The 20,750-nt window shown below is 68.3% G+C and overlaps 4 protein-coding genes across 5 annotated transcripts; 1 reads left to right on the top strand and 3 right to left on the bottom strand.

Moving 5' to 3' along the window:
- Positions 1-390: 390 nt before the first annotated feature.
- On the bottom strand, positions 391-3,341 carry ARF3 (ADP ribosylation factor 3). The gene is made up of 5 exons (XM_032093982.1): positions 3,233-3,341; positions 2,247-2,426; positions 2,026-2,136; positions 1,817-1,941; positions 391-1,395 (listed from the first exon to the last, which is right to left on the bottom strand). Exons 2-5 carry the CDS (start codon positions 2,392-2,394, stop codon positions 1,234-1,236), a joined length of 546 nt encoding a protein of 181 aa, XP_031949873.1. The 5' UTR covers positions 2,395-2,426; positions 3,233-3,341; the 3' UTR covers positions 391-1,233.
- Positions 3,342-6,004: 2,663 nt separating this feature from the next.
- On the top strand, positions 6,005-8,365 carry WNT1 (Wnt family member 1). Its single transcript, XM_032093951.1, has 4 exons — positions 6,005-6,240; positions 6,514-6,767; positions 6,953-7,218; positions 7,502-8,365. Exons 1-4 carry the CDS (start codon positions 6,140-6,142, stop codon positions 7,988-7,990), a joined length of 1,110 nt encoding a protein of 369 aa, XP_031949842.1. The 5' UTR covers positions 6,005-6,139; the 3' UTR covers positions 7,991-8,365.
- Positions 8,366-13,617: 5,252 nt separating this feature from the next.
- On the bottom strand, positions 13,618-15,223 carry LOC116436668 (dendrin-like). The gene is made up of 2 exons (XM_032093945.1): positions 14,826-15,223; positions 13,618-14,746 (listed from the first exon to the last, which is right to left on the bottom strand). Exons 1-2 carry the CDS (start codon positions 14,993-14,995, stop codon positions 13,720-13,722), a joined length of 1,197 nt encoding a protein of 398 aa, XP_031949836.1. The 5' UTR covers positions 14,996-15,223; the 3' UTR covers positions 13,618-13,719.
- A 655-nt stretch (positions 15,224-15,878) lies between these two features.
- Positions 15,879-19,041, bottom strand: PRKAG1 (protein kinase AMP-activated non-catalytic subunit gamma 1). Of its 2 annotated transcripts, XM_032093953.1 has the most exons (12): positions 18,931-19,041; positions 18,764-18,836; positions 18,266-18,369; positions 18,110-18,191; positions 17,976-18,034; positions 17,837-17,882; positions 17,676-17,730; positions 17,464-17,590; positions 16,955-17,120; positions 16,814-16,851; positions 16,566-16,712; positions 15,879-16,476 (listed from the first exon to the last, which is right to left on the bottom strand). In XM_032093953.1, exons 1-12 carry the CDS (start codon positions 18,934-18,936, stop codon positions 16,378-16,380), a joined length of 1,002 nt encoding a protein of 333 aa, XP_031949844.1. In that variant the 5' UTR covers positions 18,937-19,041; the 3' UTR covers positions 15,879-16,377. The 2 variants fall into 2 exon arrangements, with proteins under 2 accessions (XP_031949844.1, XP_031949843.1); XM_032093952.1 differs by having other exon boundaries at positions 17,976-18,191.
- Between the last annotated feature and the right edge of the window lie 1,709 nt (positions 19,042-20,750).

Genomic DNA, 20,750 nt, shown 5'->3' with positions numbered 1-20,750 from the left:
CCAGCCACCAGTCCAGAGGGGACACGGAGATGGGATGGCAGTGCTGGCCCGAAATGCGACTCAGTCCCCCTTAACCCGTGCGGGGGGGTGACATGGGGTAGGGGTGGCACGCGGGGGCCAAGTTCCACTCGCGCCCATCCCAGCACTGGCACCGTCCCCACGCCCCAGCTGGGATTAGCGCTAATGGGATTTACCATTTCATCCAATATTCCCCTAAAGATGAGCCTGGGAAGGGGGGGGGCCCCTCCTCACCCCCTGCCAGCCCCACCTCACCCCCCCTGCCCCGTTAAGCTCTTTCTAATTAAAGCCAGTCCGGGGCTGTCCATCACTGTCCCCTCTGCAGGACCCCCACGCTGGGGGGGCTGCGGAAGAAGAGACGAGGGGCAGCGCTACATAAAACATGTTTAATATCCAAGGGGGGGGGTCAGGGGAGGTCACCCACCGTCTCAGGCGCAGGGGGCTGGGGGGGTAGGGGTGAGAACACACGTCCCTGGACAGGGCAGAGCCGCAGCGACACATCACACCAAGCACAGACCGGGGGTATAAATACGGTGCTGGGGGCGGGGAGGGGGGGGCACAGTACGGGGTGGGGGGGACACCGTCCGTCCGTGAAGGGCAGGGACATACAATCACTATGCTGGCATGATGGGGGGAGGCAGGCGGCCAGGGAGAGGAGGGGTGGGGGCATGGCCAAGGGGACCCCAGGAGTCCTGGCGGCCCCGTGCTTCCCCCTCCACGGGGGTCACGCTGCGGGGAGGAGACCTGCCTCGAAGTGACATGGGGGGGCCGGGGACGTGTGGGATGCCCGGGGGGGCACACGGGGCCGGGAGGGGGTGCTGGGAGGGAGGGGGAAGTGTATAGTCCCAAATTCCCCCCCATGGCCCTGCTGCCCCCACATTTGGTCCAGAGGAAGGCGAGGGGTGCAGGGACATGCATGGGGACGGGGTGTCTCTGGCCCCCCCTGGCAGGGCAGTGCCAAGGTGGCCCCCCCCCAGCCCCCATCCCACCCTCCCAGGGCTCTGCCCCTGCCCCCCTGGGCGTTATATAGAGCTCTAATTCCACGCACGCACACACGAGATCCGAGGGGAACCAGGGGGACCCCAAAAAAGGCGAAAAACCCCACAGCAACCGGTGCCAGAAGAAAGCAAAACCCAACCAGGGCAGGGAGGGGGCGGCCGGGGGGGGGCCCTGGCGCGGCCCAGGGGGACCGGGGGGGCACAAGGGGACCCCCCCTCACTTCTTGTTCTTGAGCTGATTGGCGAGCCAGTCGAGGCCCTCGTAGAGCCCGTCCCCGCTGGTGGCACAGGTGGCCTGGATGTACCAGTTACGGTGACGCAGGGAGTGCAGCCCCAGCTTGTCCGTGATCTCTGCTGCGTTCATGGCATTGGGCAGGTCCTGGAGCAGACAAGGGAGGTCACACAGGGGCCCGACGCTGCAGCAACGGATACGACCCCTCCATGGGGGCTGGCACCAGCCCTGATGCCATGGGGGTGGGCACAACCCTGCCACAGGGGACCGTCGTGAGCCCTGATGCTACAGGAAGGGGCAGGAATCTGCCATGGGGATGTGAGACACTGGCTCTGACACCACAGGGATGGCCACAGGGCGTTAAAGACCAGCCCTGGTGCCATGGGGGTGGCCCTGGGGGCCAGCACCATCCCTGATGCCACAGGGATGGCCGTGGCTCTGCCACACAGTCTCTTTGGCACCAGCCTTGATGCCACAGGCACAGGAGGTCCTACCACAGGACACCTGCCCTGACACCCTGGGGACAGTCTCAGTCCCACCCCAGGGCCCTCCCCACCCCCAGACCCACCTGCTTGTTGGCGAAGACGAGGAGGACGGCGTCCCGCAGCTCATCCTCCGCCAGCATCCGCATCAGCTCCTCCCGCGCCTCGTTCACCCGCTCCCGGTCGTTGCTGTCCACCACAAAGATCAGCCCTGGGGAGAGCAGCGGGCACTGACGGGGTCTCTGCAGTCACCCCGCTCCCCAAGTCCCCCCACTGCATCCCCTGAGACACCTACCCTGGGTGTTTTGGAAGTAATGCCTCCAGAGGGGCCGGATCTTGTCCTGCCCACCCACATCCCACACGGTGAAGCTGATGTTCTTGTACTCCACCGTCTCCACGTTGAACCCTGCGGGGAGCGACAGCGGAGGGAAACTGAGGCACGGGGAGCCGCGAGCTCCTTCAAAGGAGCCCTGATGGGGAGCGGTCTCTGCTCGGTGCCCCCCCAACCCCACCCACCGATGGTGGGGATGGTGGTGACGATCTCCCCCAGTTTGAGCTTGTAGAGGATGGTGGTCTTCCCAGCAGCGTCCAGCCCCACCATCAGGATCCGCATCTCCTTCTTCCCAATCAGGCTCTTCAGCAGGTTCCCGAAGATGTTGCCCATGGTGACGGCGGCGCTGGCTCCGAGGCCGGATCCTGCGGGGGCATGGGGCAGGCTGGGGGAGGCCCTGAAATCTGCAGGGGTGGGGCTGAAGGGGTCCTCTGTGCTTGGGGGGGGGGCTGCGGGGATCAGGGATCCTCATGTCCTGGGGGGATGCAGGGCTTGGGGGACGCCAGGCAAGGGGCTGGGGAGGGGGCCACGCACTGCATGGGGGTGTCCCCGTGTGCAGCTCGATATGGGGGGGCTGCAAAGACAGGGATCCTGAGGCCCCCCCGCTGTACCCTGCAAAAGGACAGCCCAGGGCGCTTCACTGGGGGAAACTGAGGCAGGGCTGCCGCCCTCCTCGAGGGGAGCAGAGCCCCCCCGGACCCGGCCCCTCCTCTGCACCCCCGGCCTCTGCACGACCCCCCCCCCATCACCGCAGCCTCGCCAGAGGGGGAGGCCCCCATCGCCCCCCCCCGCACCGCAGCGCGCCCCTTCCCCCCCAGCGTGTGCAGCCCCCGCGCCCCCGGGACCCCCGAATTCACCGCTACCCCCCCTTTACCACTCCCCCCATCGCAGCGCGCCCCCAAATCACCGCCTCTCCACCCCGCACTGCGCCGCCCCCCCCCTTGCGCATTGCCCCCCGCCCCCGCCCGCCGCGCCGCACCGCATCTCCCCCCCGCCCCCGGTGCGACCCCCTACCCCCCGGGGCTCCGCGCCCCCGCCGCACCGGGCACCCCGGCACGCGTTGCAGCCCCCCCCCCCCGCGCCGGTCCGGTGCCGACCCCCCCCGTGTACCCCCACAGCCCCCACGGCGATGCCCGCGCCCCGCATCCCCGAGCGGTGCGGCCCCCCGCACCTGGTGCCGGTGCCGGTGCCGCCCCCGCCGCCGCTGACTCTGCACCGCTCCCGCCGCCGGAAGCGGAGGCCCCGATCGCGCCGATCTCGCGAGAGCACCCGGTACCCCCCCCCCCCCCCCCCCCACCCCGCCGCCCCGCACCGCTTCCCGCACCCCCCCCCCTCGGGGACCGGGGGCGCGCGCGGGGAGCGGCGGGGGGCGCAATCGCGAGAGCCACGAGGCGTTACCATGGCAACGGCTGCAGCAGTGCGGGGGGGGGACGCTGTGAGGGGGAGCCCCCGTGTGTGTGTCCCCCCCCCCCCCCCGCCATGAGCCCGTTCCTGGGGGCACCGGGACCCGCACCGGGGGGTCAGAGCCTCGTCCAAAGGGGACCTGCACCGGCGAGGCGGGATGGGGATGTGGGGAGAGGGGGGTCCTGGATCTTCCCCCCCTCTATGAGCACCGGGAGGCAGAGTCCCGACCGGGGGGGGGGGGGGGGGGGGGTCCTATGCTTCATGGGGGGCGGGGACCCCAACACCGTCACGGGGGAACAGGCTGAGCACCCCCGCACCGTCCCGACATCGTCGGTACCGAGGCCGTCCCGGTGCTCGCAGGGTAGGGGCCGGGACCGGGCGCGGGGGACCCCCGGGTGCTTCCCACGTCCGTCTGTCCCACGTTGTCCGTCTGTCTGTCCCTGCTCGGTGCCACGGATGCCCCCCGCCTACAGGCAGGTACCGGCGGCCACCCCAGGGGCACCGGGCAGCACCGGCCGCCCCGACGGCTGCGGGAACGGTTCCAGCGGCACCCCAGGACCGGGGGGGATCCCGAGCATCGGGCAGCCGGGCCGCCGTGGGCTGCAGCAGAGGGGGTGGGGGGAACGGGGGCTCGGGGCAGTGGGCAGGGGGTGCGAGAGCCGGAGGGTCCCGGGATGGAGCGGGGGAGGCGAGGGCCGTGGTTGCGCCCCGCCGCTGGTGGCACAGCCCCGGGCAGGGCCCTCCCAGCCGCGCCCCGGGGCCTCCCCGCGGCCGCTGACCTCAGCCCCGGGAGCCCCGACGGGGCGGAGGCCCGAGGGCGTGGACACGGCCCGGCCCGGCCGGGAACCGGGGCGGGAGCGCCGTGCTGGAGCAGACCCCGGGTCGGCCCTGGGCTCCTCCCGGGCCGGGGAAAGGGGTGCGGGTGGGTGCCGGTGCGAGCCCCCCACCCCCGCTGCCGTCCCGGGCTTTGTCCGTCCTTGAATTAAACTGGTGAGCGGCGGCCCCGGGCCGTGACGGGCGAGCGGGGCTAATCCGGCCCCGCATGACTGGTCCGGGGAAACCGCGGCGGGGGGATTACCCCCCCCCGGTCCCCGCCCCAACGGGGGACTCAGCTCAGGCCCCCCGGCCCGTCGGGCCCCGCACTGGGGACTTCACACCCACCCACACCCGGCCCGGGCGGGGGGTGACGAGGACAGAGTCTTGTCCCAACCGAGACCGGGCCAGCACCGGCCCTGCGTGACCGTGTTCTGGCCGTGGGCACGTCAGGCCTCCCCCGCCAGCGTCCGAGCACCCCCTGCCCTTCCTTCTATCCCCCATCCCTCAATCCCTCCACTTCCCCGGTCCATGCCTACCTCCGACACCCCCGGTACCGGCCCAGACTGGGCGCTTCCGGGCAGCGCGAGTTGTAGACACCGTGGGTGTCAACGGGCACGTTCACGGGGCTCCGGGGTGCCGCCGGGACAGCCCGGGACAAGCCGGGCTCGAGCGGCTAGAAGAGGCTGTCGCCCCGTCCCGCCGGGCACGGACCAGGACGGGAGAGGGTTCCGTGGGCTCTGGAGAGGCACCGACGCAGCCTCGACGGTCCACGTCCCGGGGGGCTGCATGTGGTGTACCCCGGAAAGCCAGTGGCCCCGGGACGGTGTCCCCGGGCTTTCCCGGGATTGTGGTCCCCGTGAGCCCTGGGTTGTCACGGAACTCTGCCTCCCCCGTGCGCCCCGGACTGTCCCGGGAGATCCCGTCACTCCTGTGCACCCCGGGCTGTCCCGGGACATCCCGGGCTATCCCAGTTCCCCGCTCCCTCCGTGCTCTCGGAGCCGTCCGGGGCCGTCCCGGGTTATTCCGGGACCGGCTCCTCCTTGCGCCGGGAGCTGTCGCGGGCCGTGCCGGGCTCCCCCCGCCGGTGCCGGTGCCTGTGGAACGTGTGCGCGGGACGGCAGAGAAGGCGGGGGGCGACAGCCGGGAGCTCTGGGCACGGGGCCGGGGCGCAGCCACCCGCCGGGCTAATCCGGGCCGTGACGGACAGCCCCGGCGCCGCCGCTCCCGCCGCCCCGTAAGAGGTGCCGCAGCTCCGCCGCTCCCCATTGTTAGGGCGAGGACGCGGGGAGGCCCCGCGCGGCGGGACCGGCCCACGGGGACCCTCCGCGCCGCCCCTATAAGAGGGAAGGGGCTGGAAGATGCTCCCGGGTGCTGAGCGCTGTGCACCCGCCGCGCCGAGACGAGTCCAGCCGTGCCGGCTCCCCGGGGAGCTGCCGGTACCGACCACCGGCACCGGGTACCGCGCACGGACCGCCGAGAACCAGCACCACTACCGACACCGGGTACCGCGCACAGAGTGCCGAGCGCCGGGCACAGAGCACCGGGTCCCCAGCACCGGCACCGCGAACGGAGCGCCCGACGCCGCGCTCCAGGGCCCGGTCAGTGTGCGCTGGGCACCGCACCCCCGACGCCGCGCCCCGGCCACCGGCTGCAGCCCGGTGGCGGTGGCGGTGCCGGCCCGCCCGCCCGCCCGCCCGGCGCTCCCCGCGTCCCCCCGCGGCCGTCCTCATCTCGGAGCCGCCCCGCGCGTCCGGAAACACGCGTGGATGTAGCGGCCGGGCCGGGGGCTCTGCGGCACCATAAATACCGGGACGGCCGCTCGCCCGCGCACTCTGCCGGGGCTCCCGGGGCCGGAGCCATGCGCGCCGCCGCGCTGGGGCTGGCGCTCCGGGCACTCTGGGCTCTGGCCCTCTCCTCCCTCTCCAACACGCTGGCAGTGAACAACAGCGGGCGGTGGTGGTGAGTCGGACAGCACCGGCACCGGCACCGGTACCGGCAGCGGGGTGGTGAGGCGGGAGGGCAGGGCTGGCACAGGCACAGCAGAGACTGCCCCGTGCCCAGGGATGGGGTGTGCGGGGGGACACAGGGCTGCGACCCCCGTTTGGGATCCCTACAGGGATACCAGGGAGGAAGATGCTCCGGTCACATCGAGGAGCCCCCAGGGAGGTTGAGGTGAGGAGGGAGGTGCTGGGCACCCCCCACCAGTTGTCACCATCCCCACCTGTGCCACAGGGGCATCATCAACGTGGCCTCGTCCACCAACCTGCTGACGGACTCCAAGAACGTGCAGCTGGTTCTGGACCCCAGCCTGCAGCTGCTGAGCCGAAAGCAGCGCAAGCTGATCCGGCAGAACCCCGGCATCCTGCACAGCGTCAGCTCCGGCCTCCAGACAGCCATCAAGGAGTGCAAGTGGCAGTTCCGCAACCGCCGCTGGAACTGTCCCACCTCCCAGGGCCCCAACATCTTCGGCAAAATCGTCAACCGGGGTGAGGCTGGGGGGCAGCGCAGGGGTCCCCAGACCTCCTCCAAGCACCCCCGTGTTGGGATGCTCAGCAAAGCTCCCCTGGTTTGCCATGGGGCATCACCAGCCCATCGTGATGGAGGGTCGGGGGTGCCGGTGGGAACCCCCTCCCCATCCCGGCAGCATCCTGAGGCCCCGCTCCCTCCACAGGCTGCCGGGAGACGGCGTTCATCTTTGCCATCACCAGTGCCGGTGTGACACACTCGGTTGCCCGGTCGTGCTCAGAGGGGTCCATCGAGTCCTGCACCTGTGACTACCGGCGCCGTGGCCCTGGGGGTCCTGACTGGCACTGGGGGGGCTGCAGTGACAACATCGACTTTGGTCGCCTCTTTGGGAGGGAGTTTGTGGACTCCAGTGAGAAGGGCCGAGACCTGCGTTTCCTCATGAACCTGCACAACAACGAGGCTGGGCGCATGGTGAGGGCACTGGGAGCTTGGTGAGGACACTGGGGAATGGTGAGGGCACTGGGGGCTGTGGGCAGCGCTGGGGTGGGCACGGAGGTGAGCATGGCCACCAAGACCCTCAGCCTGCTCCCATGTGTGGGCTGGGAACTGTTTGAGATGGGTTTCGCACTTGTCTTTGGGACAAGTGATGTCTGAGCGGGATGTGATGCTGCAGAAACGAGGGGTGTAGGAGCGTGGTGGTCCCCGGAGGGGTCCCAGGCTGCTCACAAGGCCCCAAATTCCCCCTTCCTTCCAGACGGTCTTCTCGGAGATGCGCCAGGAGTGCAAGTGCCACGGCATGTCCGGCTCCTGCACCGTCCGCACCTGCTGGATGCGGCTGCCCACCTTCCGTGCCGTGGGCGACGTCCTGAAGGATCGCTTCGACGGCGCTTCCCGTGTCATCTACGGCAACAAGGGCAGCAACCGGGCATCACGGGTGGAGCTGCATCACTTGGAGCCCGAGAACCCGGCCCACAAGCCCCCCTCGCCCCACGACCTCGTCTACTTTGAGAAATCCCCCAATTTCTGCACCTACAGCGGGAAGACGGGCACAGCGGGCACAGCCGGGCGGTTCTGCAACAGCTCCTCGCCGGGGCTGGACGGGTGCGAGCTGCTGTGCTGCGGGCGCGGGTACCGCACACGCACCCAGCGCGTCACCGAGCGCTGCAACTGCACCTTCCACTGGTGCTGCCACGTCAGCTGCCTCAACTGCACCAACACCCAGGTGCTGCACGAGTGCCTGTGACCTGCCCCGGGACCACCCTGCCCAGCCCCGGAGGGGGTCTGCGCCACCCACCCCCCATGACGGGTGCCCGGCTGGATTGAAGGCACCCAGGGGTGGGGGTGTGGATGTGTCCTAGGGACCCCCATCCCGCCATGGGTGGGCTCAGTGCCACGCACCTTCCCGGCCACCCCCCCGGCTCCACGGGGTCCCTTCTTGCTGTAAATAAAATATTTATTGTGGACGGTTCGGTGTCGCCGCCCCCACCCTGCTTCGCTGGCCCCGGGCCCTGTTTTTTATAATTAAAGATAATAATTAATAATAATTAATAATAATGATGCTTTGTTACAGGTGTCACTGATAGCCTTTAGAGAAGAATAAAGAATATATTTTTCTCAGTCCTGCCCCGCTTCGTGTCTGGGGGGGCTGGGGGAGGGAGGGGATGAGCTGTGGGGGGACACCAATGTATCCCAAACTGTGTGATGTGCTGCCCATGTCCATCTGTCCATCCATCACTTCTCCATCCCCTCACCTCCCCATTCCACGTCCATCAGCCCCTCCGGCTGCTGTCTGTCCATCTTTCTCCTCCTTCCCTCCACTCTCTGACATCCCCTCCCCGCAGACCCCCTTCTTTCTCCCGCTGTGCCCGTCTCCATCCCAGCCATTCCTGCCGCCGCTCCCGGCCGGGACGTCCATCCCCACGGCTGCGGCGCCCATCACCATGGCACCTTGACTGCAGCATCTCCGATGCTGGAATTTGCCGGGGCGGTGGGGCTGGTGCCGCCGAGGCCGGGCGTTGGGAGCGGCCCCGGGAGGTACAAGACGACAGACAGGGAATGAGCATCGTCCATCACTGCTCCCAGCCGGGGCTGACGGCTCCCCTTGGCTCCGGGGGAAAAGCAGGGCCGGGGAGGGCACCGGGGTTACCGGGGCAGGGGCCAAAGGGGACAGAGATGGCCACTGGCCCCACAAACAGCCCCACATCCATGCGTGGGGTCTGACCACAACCGGAGAAAGGCTGTGGCAAAGGTGGGGGAAAGCTCCGTGGTTGGCAGGTGTTCTGCTGGTATGGCTGCCCTCCTGGGACAGGCATCTCTCTGGGACAGACTTCCCTCCGGGATGGGCATCCCTCTGGAATGGGCATCCTCCTGGGACAGTCCTCCCACTGGAGTGGGCACCCCACCGGGATGGGAATTCAGCACACAGGACATGTCCTGAGATGGGCTGAAATTTCCCTGGGATAAGCATCCCACAGGGGTGGGCATATCCCCAGAATGGGCATCCCTGGGAAGGGCATCCTTCGGGGACAGGTATCCCACGGGGACGGGTTTCCCACCAAGGTGGGCACCCCTCTGTGACAGGCACCCCTGGGGCGGGCACATATCCCCCCCTGCACCGTGACTTCACACTTGGGGACATCAAAACCTCCATCTCTGTGTCTGGGGGGCCCCCAGCCCGGTGCCCACCTGTCACAGGGGTCCCCACAGCCTGGGCTCCCCCCCCCCAGAGCTGGGAACCCCTCTGGGCCCCTGAGGCTCTGCCGCATCAAAGGCTGCGGGATGACGCTGCCACCACCCGAAATATCCCGCGGAGCCGATAGTGGAAAAGTTGATGTTTAGACTCAGAGGAGGGGGGGAAAAACACCCTGGAGGCCCCTGCTGCCCGCGCCAAGGTCAAAACACAGCCCAGCGTGGAGAGTAAAATACCAAAATGCAAGGAAAACGCCTGGAAAGGAACACAGCCCGAAATAACCCTCCGAGCATCTCCCGCCTGCCGGGTTATCTGCCTGCTAAATTCTGCTCCTGCTTCAGCATGAAAATAGCCTGTTTTCCTGCGGTAGGAGTCAGGAATATAGATAATGACATTCTTATAAGTCACCTCTGTTACTCAGCTTTTCCTGCATGTCCTGCTGGGCACCTCGGGCAGCCGCGACCCCCGGGCGGGCAGAGGCACCCCGGGCACAGACCTCCCCGGCTTGGACAAATACTCCTGGGTGCTGGAAATAGCTGCTGTGGGCCAGCGCAGGGACAGGGACAGGGACAGGGACAGGGCGGTCCCATCCTGCAGCAGCCTGTCACATCTGGGAAGCCGGGTAACAGCTGGATGGTGGCCACAAGCTGGGCCTGATGAGGGCTGGGACAACCCCCTTCAGGGATGGGGTGCAGGGGGCTCTGCCCGGGGGTGTGAGACAGAGAGACAGGATGACACACGGAAATGCAGGACAGAGGGACAGGGGAGCTTCCAGGATAGAAGGAAGGTGTCATTTCCAGAAATGCAGGACACTGGACAGGACAGTACCCAGAGGTGTGGGAAAGAAGGACAGGACAGTGCCCAAAGTTTCAGGACAGAGGGACAGGATGACACAGAGAGATGCAGGACAGAGCCATGCCAAGAGGTGTGGGTCAGAAGGCAGGTGTCATTCCCAGAATCTAGACAGAGGGACAGGACAGTGCCCAGAGATGCAGGACAAACAGACAGAGCTGTGCCCACCTGCCCAGACTCTCAGGTGGTCCCGTTCCACCTGCGGGACCGCCCCCATCCCATCCCATCCCATCCCATCCCCTGTCACCATCGCCAGCGGCACAGCCCCGTCCCGGCTCCCCTCGCCTCCGGTCGATGCGGACCCACGTCCCGCCAGCTCCCGGCTTGTCCGGCCGCCCCCTCCCATCCGCCGCATTCCTCCGGCGCGGGGCCAACGCGCCCAGCAACGGTGGCAGCGCTGGCCTCTAATCCCCGGGCATGCCAGCCCCGGGGGGACCGTCGCCGTCACCCACTCCCTGATAGGTGACCAATGCCCGAGACGAACAATTAGGGACAAAGCGGAGCCGCCGGGGGCTAACGCCGGCCTTCACGGGTGCCTTGTGCGGCATTCGGCGGGTTTAATGAATTGTCCATCAATCCTTTCAGCTCCGCTCGCCCGGGCTGGATTAATCTGAGAAGCCGCAGTGGGGAAGGAGCCGCTAAGCCTGTATTTATTACTCTGCCATTGTAACTAATTGAGGTAATTATCTGTGACTCCAACCCCGCGCAACAATGCCGCATTCACCGGACCCTTCCCACCGGCTCCTCGCGCGGCCTGGGAGAGCCAGCACCGCGGGCAGGACCGCGGGGATGCAGGGACACGCTGGGGACGGCGGGATGTGGATGGTCAGGAACGTGGCGTGGCTGGCACCGTGTGTAACCAGGTGACACCGCACTCTGGGGACACGGACAGCACTGCTGGCACACGTGGGTTGTGGCATGGCCAGTGCCAGCTGCACGTGTGGGTCATGGCTCTGCGGGGACACTGCCAACACCAGCACATAGATGGACACAGATCTCTGGGGACACCACTGTCACCAGTGACACGCGAGGGTCACAGCTCTGGGGACACCGCCAGCACTGGCACATACATGGACATGGCTCCTTTGGGACATCGCCAGGGTCAGTGACACACGAGAGTCACGGCTCTCTGGGGACGCCAGTGACCACCAGTGACACACAAGCGTCGCGACTGTCTGAGCATCAGCACATACATGAGCACAGCTGTCTGGCGACATCGCTGTCACAAGTGACACACAAGGGTCGTGGCTCTCAGACACCCCCAGCATCCACGACACACGTGGGTCACGGCTCTCTGGGAACACAGCCAGCACTGGCACACACAGGGACACAGCCCTCTGGGGACACCACCGGCACCAGTGACACAGGAGGGTCACAGCCCTCGGGGGACACCACCGGCACCAGTGACACACAGGGCTGCCGTGCCTCTCAGACAGGATGACACACGTGGGTGACGGTTCTTTGGGGACACCGGTACCGCTCCCCCCGCCGCTCCCGGGGCAGGACCCCCGGTGCCCCCCGGTGCGATCGGTCACCGGCTGAGCGGCGACATCTGGCGGCCACAGGCGACAACGCGTCCCTGGCCGGGGACCCCGGTACCGGGCGGGACCCCCCCGGTCCCACGCGTTGGCACCGCCACGGGCTGAGCCCCCCTGGCCCCGGGGGTACCCCGGGCTGCGGCGAGTTTCGGGGGCCGGCGGGTGCCCCGGGGGTGCCGGGGGAAGGCGCTGGCGCCGGCGCAGCCCGAATTAGAAGGTGATTTTCCCGGCGGGGAGCGGGTTTGGGCAGGAGCTGATCCCACGGGAAGGGCCGCGCCGCTGCCCCCGCGTCTGGGACACCCCGCGCCACGCCGGGCAGCGCGCCGAGCCGCGGCGTGACGTGCTGGGCTGGGCTGTGCCAGGCTGTGCTGGGCTGTGCCAGGCTATACCAGCCTGTGTCAGGCTGTGCCAAGCTGTGCCAGTTTGTGTTGAGCCAGGCCAGGCTATGCCAGCCCGTGCCAAGATGTGCCAAGCCGTGCCAAGCTGCAAAGAGCTGTTCTGGGCTGCTCCGGCCTTTGTGAAGCTGTGCCTGGCCATGCTGTGCCGTGTTGTGCCAAGCTGAGCCGTGCCAGGCTATAGACTGTGCTAAGATGTGCCAAGTCGTGCCAAGCCTTGATGAGCTGCACCGAACAGGCTGTGCTGAGCCGAACCGTGCTGAGCTGTGCTGAGCCATGCCAGGTGGTGCCAGGCTGTACCAAGCTCTGCCAGGCTGCCCTGAGCTGTTCTGGGCTGCTCTGGGCTTTGCCGAGCTGTCCCTTGCCATGCCAAGCCATGCCAAGACTGCCGAGTTGTGCTTGGCTGGTCTGGGCTTTGCTGAGCCGTGCCGGGCTGCTGTGCCAAGCTGTGCCAGGCTATACCAAGCTGTGCTAAGATGTGCTGAGCCGTGCTGGGTCATACCAAGCCACGTTCCAAACTGTGCCAGGCTGTGGCAGACTGAATCGTGCCATGACAACGTGTGACAAGGTGTGTGGATCATACCACACCTTGCCAACCATCCCACACTATGCCAGGCCATGCCAAGCCGTGCCAGGCGCCGCTGTACCTGGTGCAGGACTACGGCTGTGCCACGGTGGGCTGCAGTTGCCGTTGTGGCTCAGGCCAGACCCAGGTGTGGGACTTCGGTGCCATCCTGGCCACGTGCCAGCACAGGGGACACACGGGGTGACGTGGCCCTGGGGGTGCCCCCCCAGCCGCCCGGGTGGCCCTGCTGCGGCAGCTGCCCCGTGCCGTGACCTCCGGGCCGGTGTCACCGCGATAATGACAGGGTCGCGCAGGGGGGCGGGGGAGGAGCCGGTTTTAAATAACGTGCAAATTGGACACGATATTTGTGCGGTTTCCTGGGGCCGCGGGGATCCTCCCCCCCCCCGCAGCGTGACTAAGAGGTGGCGGCTGTTTGGGGGGGACAGTTCCCCCCTGGTGACTCACTCGGGGTCCCCCCCCGGCCGTGACGTGGGGCCGGTGGCCGAGGGCCAGTCCTGCTGCGCTCACCTACTCATTATGGGGGATACGGGGGGAGCTGGCACGTCCCGCCCGTGTCGTGACGCACTGCGGTGCCCGCCGGGACGCCCGGGACCTCCGACTGACCCCGACACCACAACGGGGAGGGAGTCTGGACACCGGGAATGTCACGGGGGTGTGCCCAGACACCTGTGGCCTTGCCGGGGTGGGTGAGGGGGGCCACAGGGAGGCCTGAGGGAGTGACGGTCCCCCCCGACCTCGCACAAACAAGGGGCAGAGGCAGCACACCGGGATCCCGGAGCTTTTATTGGGGTCAGCCCGTGGGAACTCCAGTCCTGAGCCCCGCCCCAAGACCACCCACCAAGCCCCGCCCCTGAGAACCACACCCTGGCAAACCCCGCCCCAGACGTGCCACACCCCGGCAAGCCCCACCCCTCAGGCCGGAGTGGGGCTGGCGGGGCCAGGGGGGGCCCCGGTGCTCTCCAGGCTGCTGCTGCTGCTGCTGTAGGCGCGGGGGTCTCGGCAGAGCCGCTGCCGGGAGCCCCCCACGCTCCCCTCGGCGTCCGAGTCGGAGTCGGGCGCCGTGTGCCGCCGGATGCGGGACACGGCCTCGCGCAGCGCCTGGGCGTACAGCACCGGCCGCCGCGGGGGGAGCCGCCCCCGGGGACCCCTGCAGCCCCCCGGGCTCCGCCACGGGCTGCGAGGGCTGCCCGAGGGCTCCCGGGGGGGCGAGGGCGCAGCAGAGGGGCTGACGGCCCCAGGGGGCACGGAAGGGCTGCGAGGAGGGGTGCCGGGCCCCGGGGAGCCCTTGGCATAGCGGACCAGCTGTCGCTGCGGGGGTGGCACGTACTGGGCCCGGACCACCACACGGGTGGCGTCAATGAGGACGTGTCCCCCCGTCCCCCGCCGCCCCCTCCCGCGCCCCGGAACCCGCTCCCGGCCGGCTGCCGCCCGTGGGAGCGTCTGGCAGTGCCGGGGGGTGCCAGGCTCCCCTGGGGACAGCTGCATCCCACGGGGCCACCGGTGCTTGGCCTCGGTGGCCGCCCGGGGCAGCGTGTGGCTCCAGCCGCTCGGCAGAGCCCCCCGGGCCCGAGGTGCCGGCGGGGGGCTGCGGGGTCCCCGCAGGGGGCGGAGCTGCAGGGTGCGGTGGGGGCCGTCGTAGGCGGGGGGGGAGATGTACGGGGGGGGTCCCCCGCGGCGGGCGTGGGCCGCCTGCACCCGCTGCATGTGCACCTCGTAGGTGGGGGGGCCCAGCTTGTCCCCCGACACCGGGGGCCGAGGTGTAGGCACAGGGTGCCCCCCCCAGGGCCCACTGCCCCCCGTCCCCTCAGGCTGTCGTGGGGGGCAGGGGGTGGGGGGCACCCGGGGCCGGGTGGTGAAGTCCTGCAGGCGACAGGGAGGGTTGGAGGGCACCGGGGGCCAGGGGGGGGCCAGCTCGGCCACAAAGCGCTTCTCCAGGTACCTGCAAGACAGAGACGGGGAGTGAGGGGCGCGAGGGGTGGGTAGCGGGACGGGCCCCCCACCCCGCCGTCCCCACTCACGCGTACTCCCCGGCGATGCGGCGGTAGGTCCAGGGGGGCTCGGGCCGGCACCCCGCGGCCATGCCGGTGCCCGTGCTGCAACACGCCACCGTGTCGATCTCCACCAGCACCAGCTTGGTCCGCTCGCAGATTCGCAGGCGCCCCGCGCCCCGCTCCGGACCCCCCAGCATGGCCCCGGCTGAGAGGGGGGTCCCCGCCGCGGGGGGCTCACCGGAGCCTCGGCGGAGCCACGCGCCCGCCCACGCGCACCCACCTGCCGCACGTGCGCTCCCCGGGACCCCGTGTCCCCCCCGGTGCCACCTCGAGGCAGGGTGACCCCCGGGCGGCCGGGAGACCGGCGCACCGCGGGGACCCCACCGGCCTTCCCAGGGGTGTCGTGTCGCCTGTGTGTATGTGCCCCCCCCCCCCCCCCCCGCGGGATCCCTTCCCCCCCTGCGACAAGCAGGCGATGGCGGGTTTGGCACCAAGCGCTGCAGCCCACGCGGGCTCCGAGCGGAGCTTAGCAACCCTCCGGCGGCGGCATGGCAACCGGCACAGCCCCCCCGAGTCCCCCGGGCCCCCCGGTACCTGCCCGGCTCTCTCACCTCGCTCTGCAGCCGCTGCCGGACCCCGGGACTGGCAGGGACAGGGCCCCCGGCCCGGCCGTCCCCTCCCCGCCAGGAATGTGCCTCGCTCAGCACGGCCGGGCCTCGCGCCTCCCCTGTGGGCACCGGCTGCAAACCCCGGCGTCCCAGCTGCCCGCGACCCCCGCCATCCCCCCCGCGGGACCCTAACGTCCAGCTCCCGCCCTTAAACCTCCCCCGGCCCCTGCCCGACACCCCCCGCTCACCGTGGTGCCCGCCAGAGGGTCCCCATGTCCCGCCGGGTCCCTGTCTCTGTCCCATCCCCAATCCTGGCCTTTTAGAAAAGCCACAGGCGGAACAAACAGGGATTTAGGGTCTGGGCGAGCTCAGCAGATTCCCCCTTCCCACGGGGGGGGCCACACCCCCTCCCCATGCTCCCCCCTCCCCGGCCAGTGGCCCCCCCTCCTCCGTGCCCTGCACCGAGCCAGGCTGGTGCCAGGTCTGTGTTTATTCGTGGTTTCTCTCCACACACGAAGCGGTGGCGGGCGTGGGCAGAGCCGGGGGGACATGGGGGAAACCCCTGGGGGCGTGGAGGGGGTCCCCGGGCCGGGTGCAGCTGAGGGGGTTTCACCAAACCCAGTGAGACCCCCATGGGAGAGGGGGCAGGGTGACAGGGACGAGGGCCCACACAGGAACAGCCCTGGCGTGGATATGGGTGACCCAGGCTCGGCACCTCTGGAGGGTTGAGGGCTGCCCCCATCACCCCACACGGCTTTGGGGTGCAGGGCACGGCACGGGGGGGCTGCGAGCTCCCCCCCATCCAGGGAAGGGCAGCGGGGGCTGTCCCAGGGCTGGGGGTTATTGCTGGATGCTGCTGGTGAGTGGGGGGCACACCCCAGGTGTCCCCACCAGCCCGGGGGGGGGGCACAGTGTAGCAGGAGAGGAGAGTGGGGGGCTTGGGAGGACTGAACCCCCTCCCCCCCACCGCCTCAGGGGCCCTGCGGGAGGACCAGGGCTTGCAGGATGTCCGAGAGGGAGACAATCCCTTTAACCACATCGCTCTCGTCCACCACCACCAGCCGGTGGACCTGCGGAGAGGGGGACACAGGGAGGGGCTGAGGGGGTGCAGGGACCCCAGCACACTCCTCCCGACCCCCCAGCACTCTGGGACTGTTACCTCAGCCTCGACCAGGCGGTTGATGATGGCTTCCAGCGTCTCGTGCTTGTAACACTTGAGGACGCCCTCGAAGTAGTGGGAGCGGTGCTGCAGCGCCCGCGTCACCGTCACATCCAGGTTGTTGTAGGTCTTCTCAGCTGCCAGGTTCTGGGGCAGGGACAGGCATTGGGGAGACAGCTGGGACTGGGGGCACCCCCACCACCCCGCAGCGTCCACCCAGCCCAGGATTTCCCCCCACCAGTACTCACAATAACGTCGAATTTGGAGTAGATGTCCACCACCCGCCCTGGGGAGGGAGGGGAGCAGCTCAGCCAGGCCCCTGGTGCTCCGGAGGGGACACAGCCCCCAAGGAGGTGACCTGGGGACAGGCAAAGCGAGGACAGCCTTACCCGAGTCGTCGACCACGGGCAGCGCGGAGACGCGGTGCTGCACGAAGATGCCCAGGGCCACGTAGATCGGGGTGCTGGTGCCAACCACGGCGATGTTGCTGTAGGTGCCGATCTGCAGCTCCTCCAACGTCCGTGCCATGAACTCAGGCTTGGGGACCTCTGCGATCTGCAGGGGATGGTAAGGGGACAGTGCTGAGCCCAGGCCTGGAGGTCTCAGAGTGACCCCTGGAGCAGCCCGGGCCAAGGGTTCCGGGGCAGCTTTGGCACAGCCTGAGATGGCACAGGGACCTGGCACAGCCTGGGCTGGCAGTCTTGGGGTGGTACTCGGGGTAGTCCCAGGGTGGTACCTGGCACAGGGACCTGGCACAGCCCAGGATGGGGGTCCTGGGGCAACCCCTGGCACAGCCTGGGCTGAGGAGCTCAGGGTGGTACCTGGCACAGGGACCTGGCACAGCCCAGGCCGAGGGTCCTGGTCTGGCCCCCATCATCACCAAGGGGCAGAGACTCACAAAGAGCTTGAGGAACTTGAGGATGCGTTTGTGGGTGAGGATGTAGAGCGTGTTCCCCGAGTCGGGGTCGATGACGGGCAGGCGATGGATCTTGTTCCGGATCAGGGAGGAGACGGCGTCGAACAGGCTGTGGGGCGGAAGGGAGGGGGAATTTGGGGTGTCCCCGGGAGTGCCACCACCAGCTGTGCCCCTCTCCCTGCCCCCCAGGGTACCTGGCGTTGGGGGAAATGCAGACCAGGGGCTTGAAGGAGTCTTGTAGATAAACCTCTGTGGGGAGAGGGGGGGTGAGGGGAGTGGGTGGGTGGGACGCAGCACCATGGGGCTCCGGGCACGCTGGGAAGGGCGGGAGGAAGTGGGCAGAGATCCTCCTCACCTCTCCACGTCTCTATTTTATGCTCTTCTAGCTCATAGATCTGCACCTGTGAGGAAGAGGAGAAACCCAGATCACCCAGCCAGGGTCAGGCGGGGCGGGCAGAGCCCGACCTGAGCCCCTCAGAGACCCCGGCCCTCACCATGGGCGACTTGTAGTAGCGGTGCAGGATGTTGATAAAGTCAGTGATGGTCAGCATTCCTGGGGGACAGACAGCGTGAGGAGGGTCCTGCCAGCCCCCCCCAGCCCCCAGAGACCCCTGTCCCCCTCGCTCACCTACAAAACTTTGCTTTTTGCTGTCCCACAGCGGGGCTGCCCGGACACCGTTGGTGACCAGCGCGAAGAATGCCTTCTTCACCTGCAGGCACGGGGGTCAGGGAGCCCCAAAAGTGCCTCCCCGGCCCCAAAAGTGCCCCCCCGGCCCTGGCACACCTGCAGGGATGTGTCGAAGACGACCAGTTTGGAGCTGGTGGGGATCAGGTCGTAGCAGCGATGGGATTTCATGAAGGCGGTGTAGGCACCGCGGTGGGTGTCCCCTGGGGCGGCAGCGTGAGGGGGCACCCCAAAACCTGGAGCACCCCAAATCCCAGACACCCCAAATCCTGTGGCACCCCCAATCCCGGGACACCCCAAATCCTGTGACGCCTCAATCCCGGGACACTCCGAACCCTCGGATACCCCAAGTTCCGTTTCACCCCCAATTCCGGGACACCCCGCTCAGGGCTCTGCGACACCCGCATCTCCGGGATATCCCCAGTCATGGGGCATCCCAAATCCTGCGACACCCAGCTCAGAGCTCCGGGATACCCCAGACTCCGGGACAGGAACCCCGCAGGAGCTGCAGCCCTCGGGACACCCAAATCACCGCGTCACCTCCTGTAACGGGACCCCCCCGCACGCCGGGACCTCCCAGGCCTCCCTCGGAATCACCTTCCAGCCCCGGGGGGCTCAGCTCCGCCGGGCTCTCGGCGGCCGGGCCGGGGTCAGGGTCGGGGCCGGGATCCTGGGGACAGACACGGCTCGGGTCAGACGTGGCCGCGGCCCGCGGTCCCCGACCCCCGCCGTGTCTCCCCAGGTCCCGCTGTCCCTCCCACAACCTCCATGGGTCCCGCTGCGTCCTGAGGCGCCGCTGCCCCACTTCAGCCCGGCTCTGGCCCCGCGTTCGCCCGGTTCCTGCTCCCGCTTCCCCGCGGCTTCCGGATCCACTTCCGCCCGGTTCCGGGCACCACTTCCGCTCGGCTTCCTGATCCACTTCCGCCCGGTTCCCGCCCCGCTTCCGCCCGGTTCCAGCCCCGCTTCCGCCCGGTTCCAGCCGCACTTCCGCCCGGTTCCCGCCCCGCTTCCGTCCGGTTCCAGCCCCACTTCCGCCCGGTGCCCGGAACAACTCGGGCCCTTTTCCCGGCCCCCCCACGTGAGCGGCGCGCCGCTGTCACGGCCGGGAGGGGCCCTTTCCCGTCCCGCCGGGTCACGGACGGGCGGGGGTGTCACACGCGTTGGGAATCCCCGGGGGCTTGGGGACATGGCGGGACACACCCCGGGATGCCGCAGGGAAGGGGGAACGCGGACGTGGGGCTCCCGGGAAAGGGGAGCGGGGGGGTGGCGACACACGTGAGGGTCCCCGAGAGCGGGGGGGTGGAGGAGGGACACACCGGGGGGGGTCACGGGGTGGGCGCTCCATGGCAGGGACCCCAGCCTGGGGTGGGGGGACACGGGGGGACACCAAGCCCCAGACCGGGACCGAGCTGTCCTGGGTTGAAGCCCCCCCTTGTCAGGGCTGTCCCCTGCCCCCCCAGACCCCCCCATCCCCTCCCAGGAGGGATCAGGCGGCCTCGGCTTCTCACGCGCTTTATTTAAAATAACATCCAGTGGTTCCGGTATTGGTAAAAACGGGATTTCTACACGCCCCGGCCTATGTACAGCTCTGAAAGTTAAATTTCTCGTATATTTTCTGTTAAAACTTTCTCATCCCCCCCCACTCGCGCTTTTTCCTCTGTGGTTGTTTTTTTTTTTTTTTTTTTTTTGTAATTTTCTTTTTTTTAAACATTTTTTACCTTAAACCTTTTGTTTGTTTGGGTTTTTTTTTCCTTTTTTTTTTCTTTTTTTTTGGTTTTTTTTTTGTTGGTTTCTTTCTTTTTTTTTTTGTTTTTTTGTTTTTTTGCAGCTTTGACGAGTTGCGGAAGCAGCTTTTAAAGATCGGCCCCGGCCCCCACTGCACCGGGGGCGGGGAGGGGGCACCACCCCCGCCAGACCCCCCCCCCCCTCCCCAATCTCCCCTCCTCCAGGAGCAGGAGGGTCCCTCCCCCGCGCCGTGTTTGTGCGTTAAGAGATCCCGGCGCCCCCCGGGGTCCCCCCCCGGAGTTGGGGGTGTGGGAGGGGGGGGATGGGGACAGGAGGGGACCCCGGTGGGGCCGCAGCCGGCGCGGGTGTGGGGGGGCAGGGGGGGGGGCCGGGGGTGTAATGCCCACTCGCTGCTTCGCTCTCCGAGGTCGCCCCTGCCTGGCAGGAGGTTGCAGAGACCCCCCTCCCCCCACACACACACCTCGGAGATTGGGTTGAAAACCTCCCCCCCCCGTTGCCCCTGCACCCCAAATCTCAGCCCAGCAGAGCACAAAGAGCCCCCCCCCCAGCCCCGTCTAGTATATACAATATAAGGTATAAATAGATAAATAACCTTCCCCCCCCAGTGCTGCCCCAGCTGGGAGGGCCGAGGGCAAGTGGGGGGGAGAGGGGGGAGGGGGCTCCACCCGGCCCCTCCCCAGCCGTGGGGGCCACGTGTGAGGAGGAGGGGTCCTCACCCAGCACCTCCAGCCCCCCACCAGAGCTGGGGGAGTGGGTCTGACACCCCCCCGCCGTCCCCCTCCCCACCTCACACCTTGGCACGTCACACGGCTGGGACCTCCTGAAGGGGGAGGACAAG

This window comes from Corvus moneduloides, chromosome 30, assembly GCF_009650955.1.
Source record: "Corvus moneduloides isolate bCorMon1 chromosome 30, bCorMon1.pri, whole genome shotgun sequence".
NCBI lineage: Eukaryota > Metazoa > Chordata > Aves > Passeriformes > Corvidae > Corvus > Corvus moneduloides.
The sequence above is the reverse complement of the archived record's forward strand: the minus strand, read 5'-3'. Positions and strand labels throughout refer to the sequence as shown.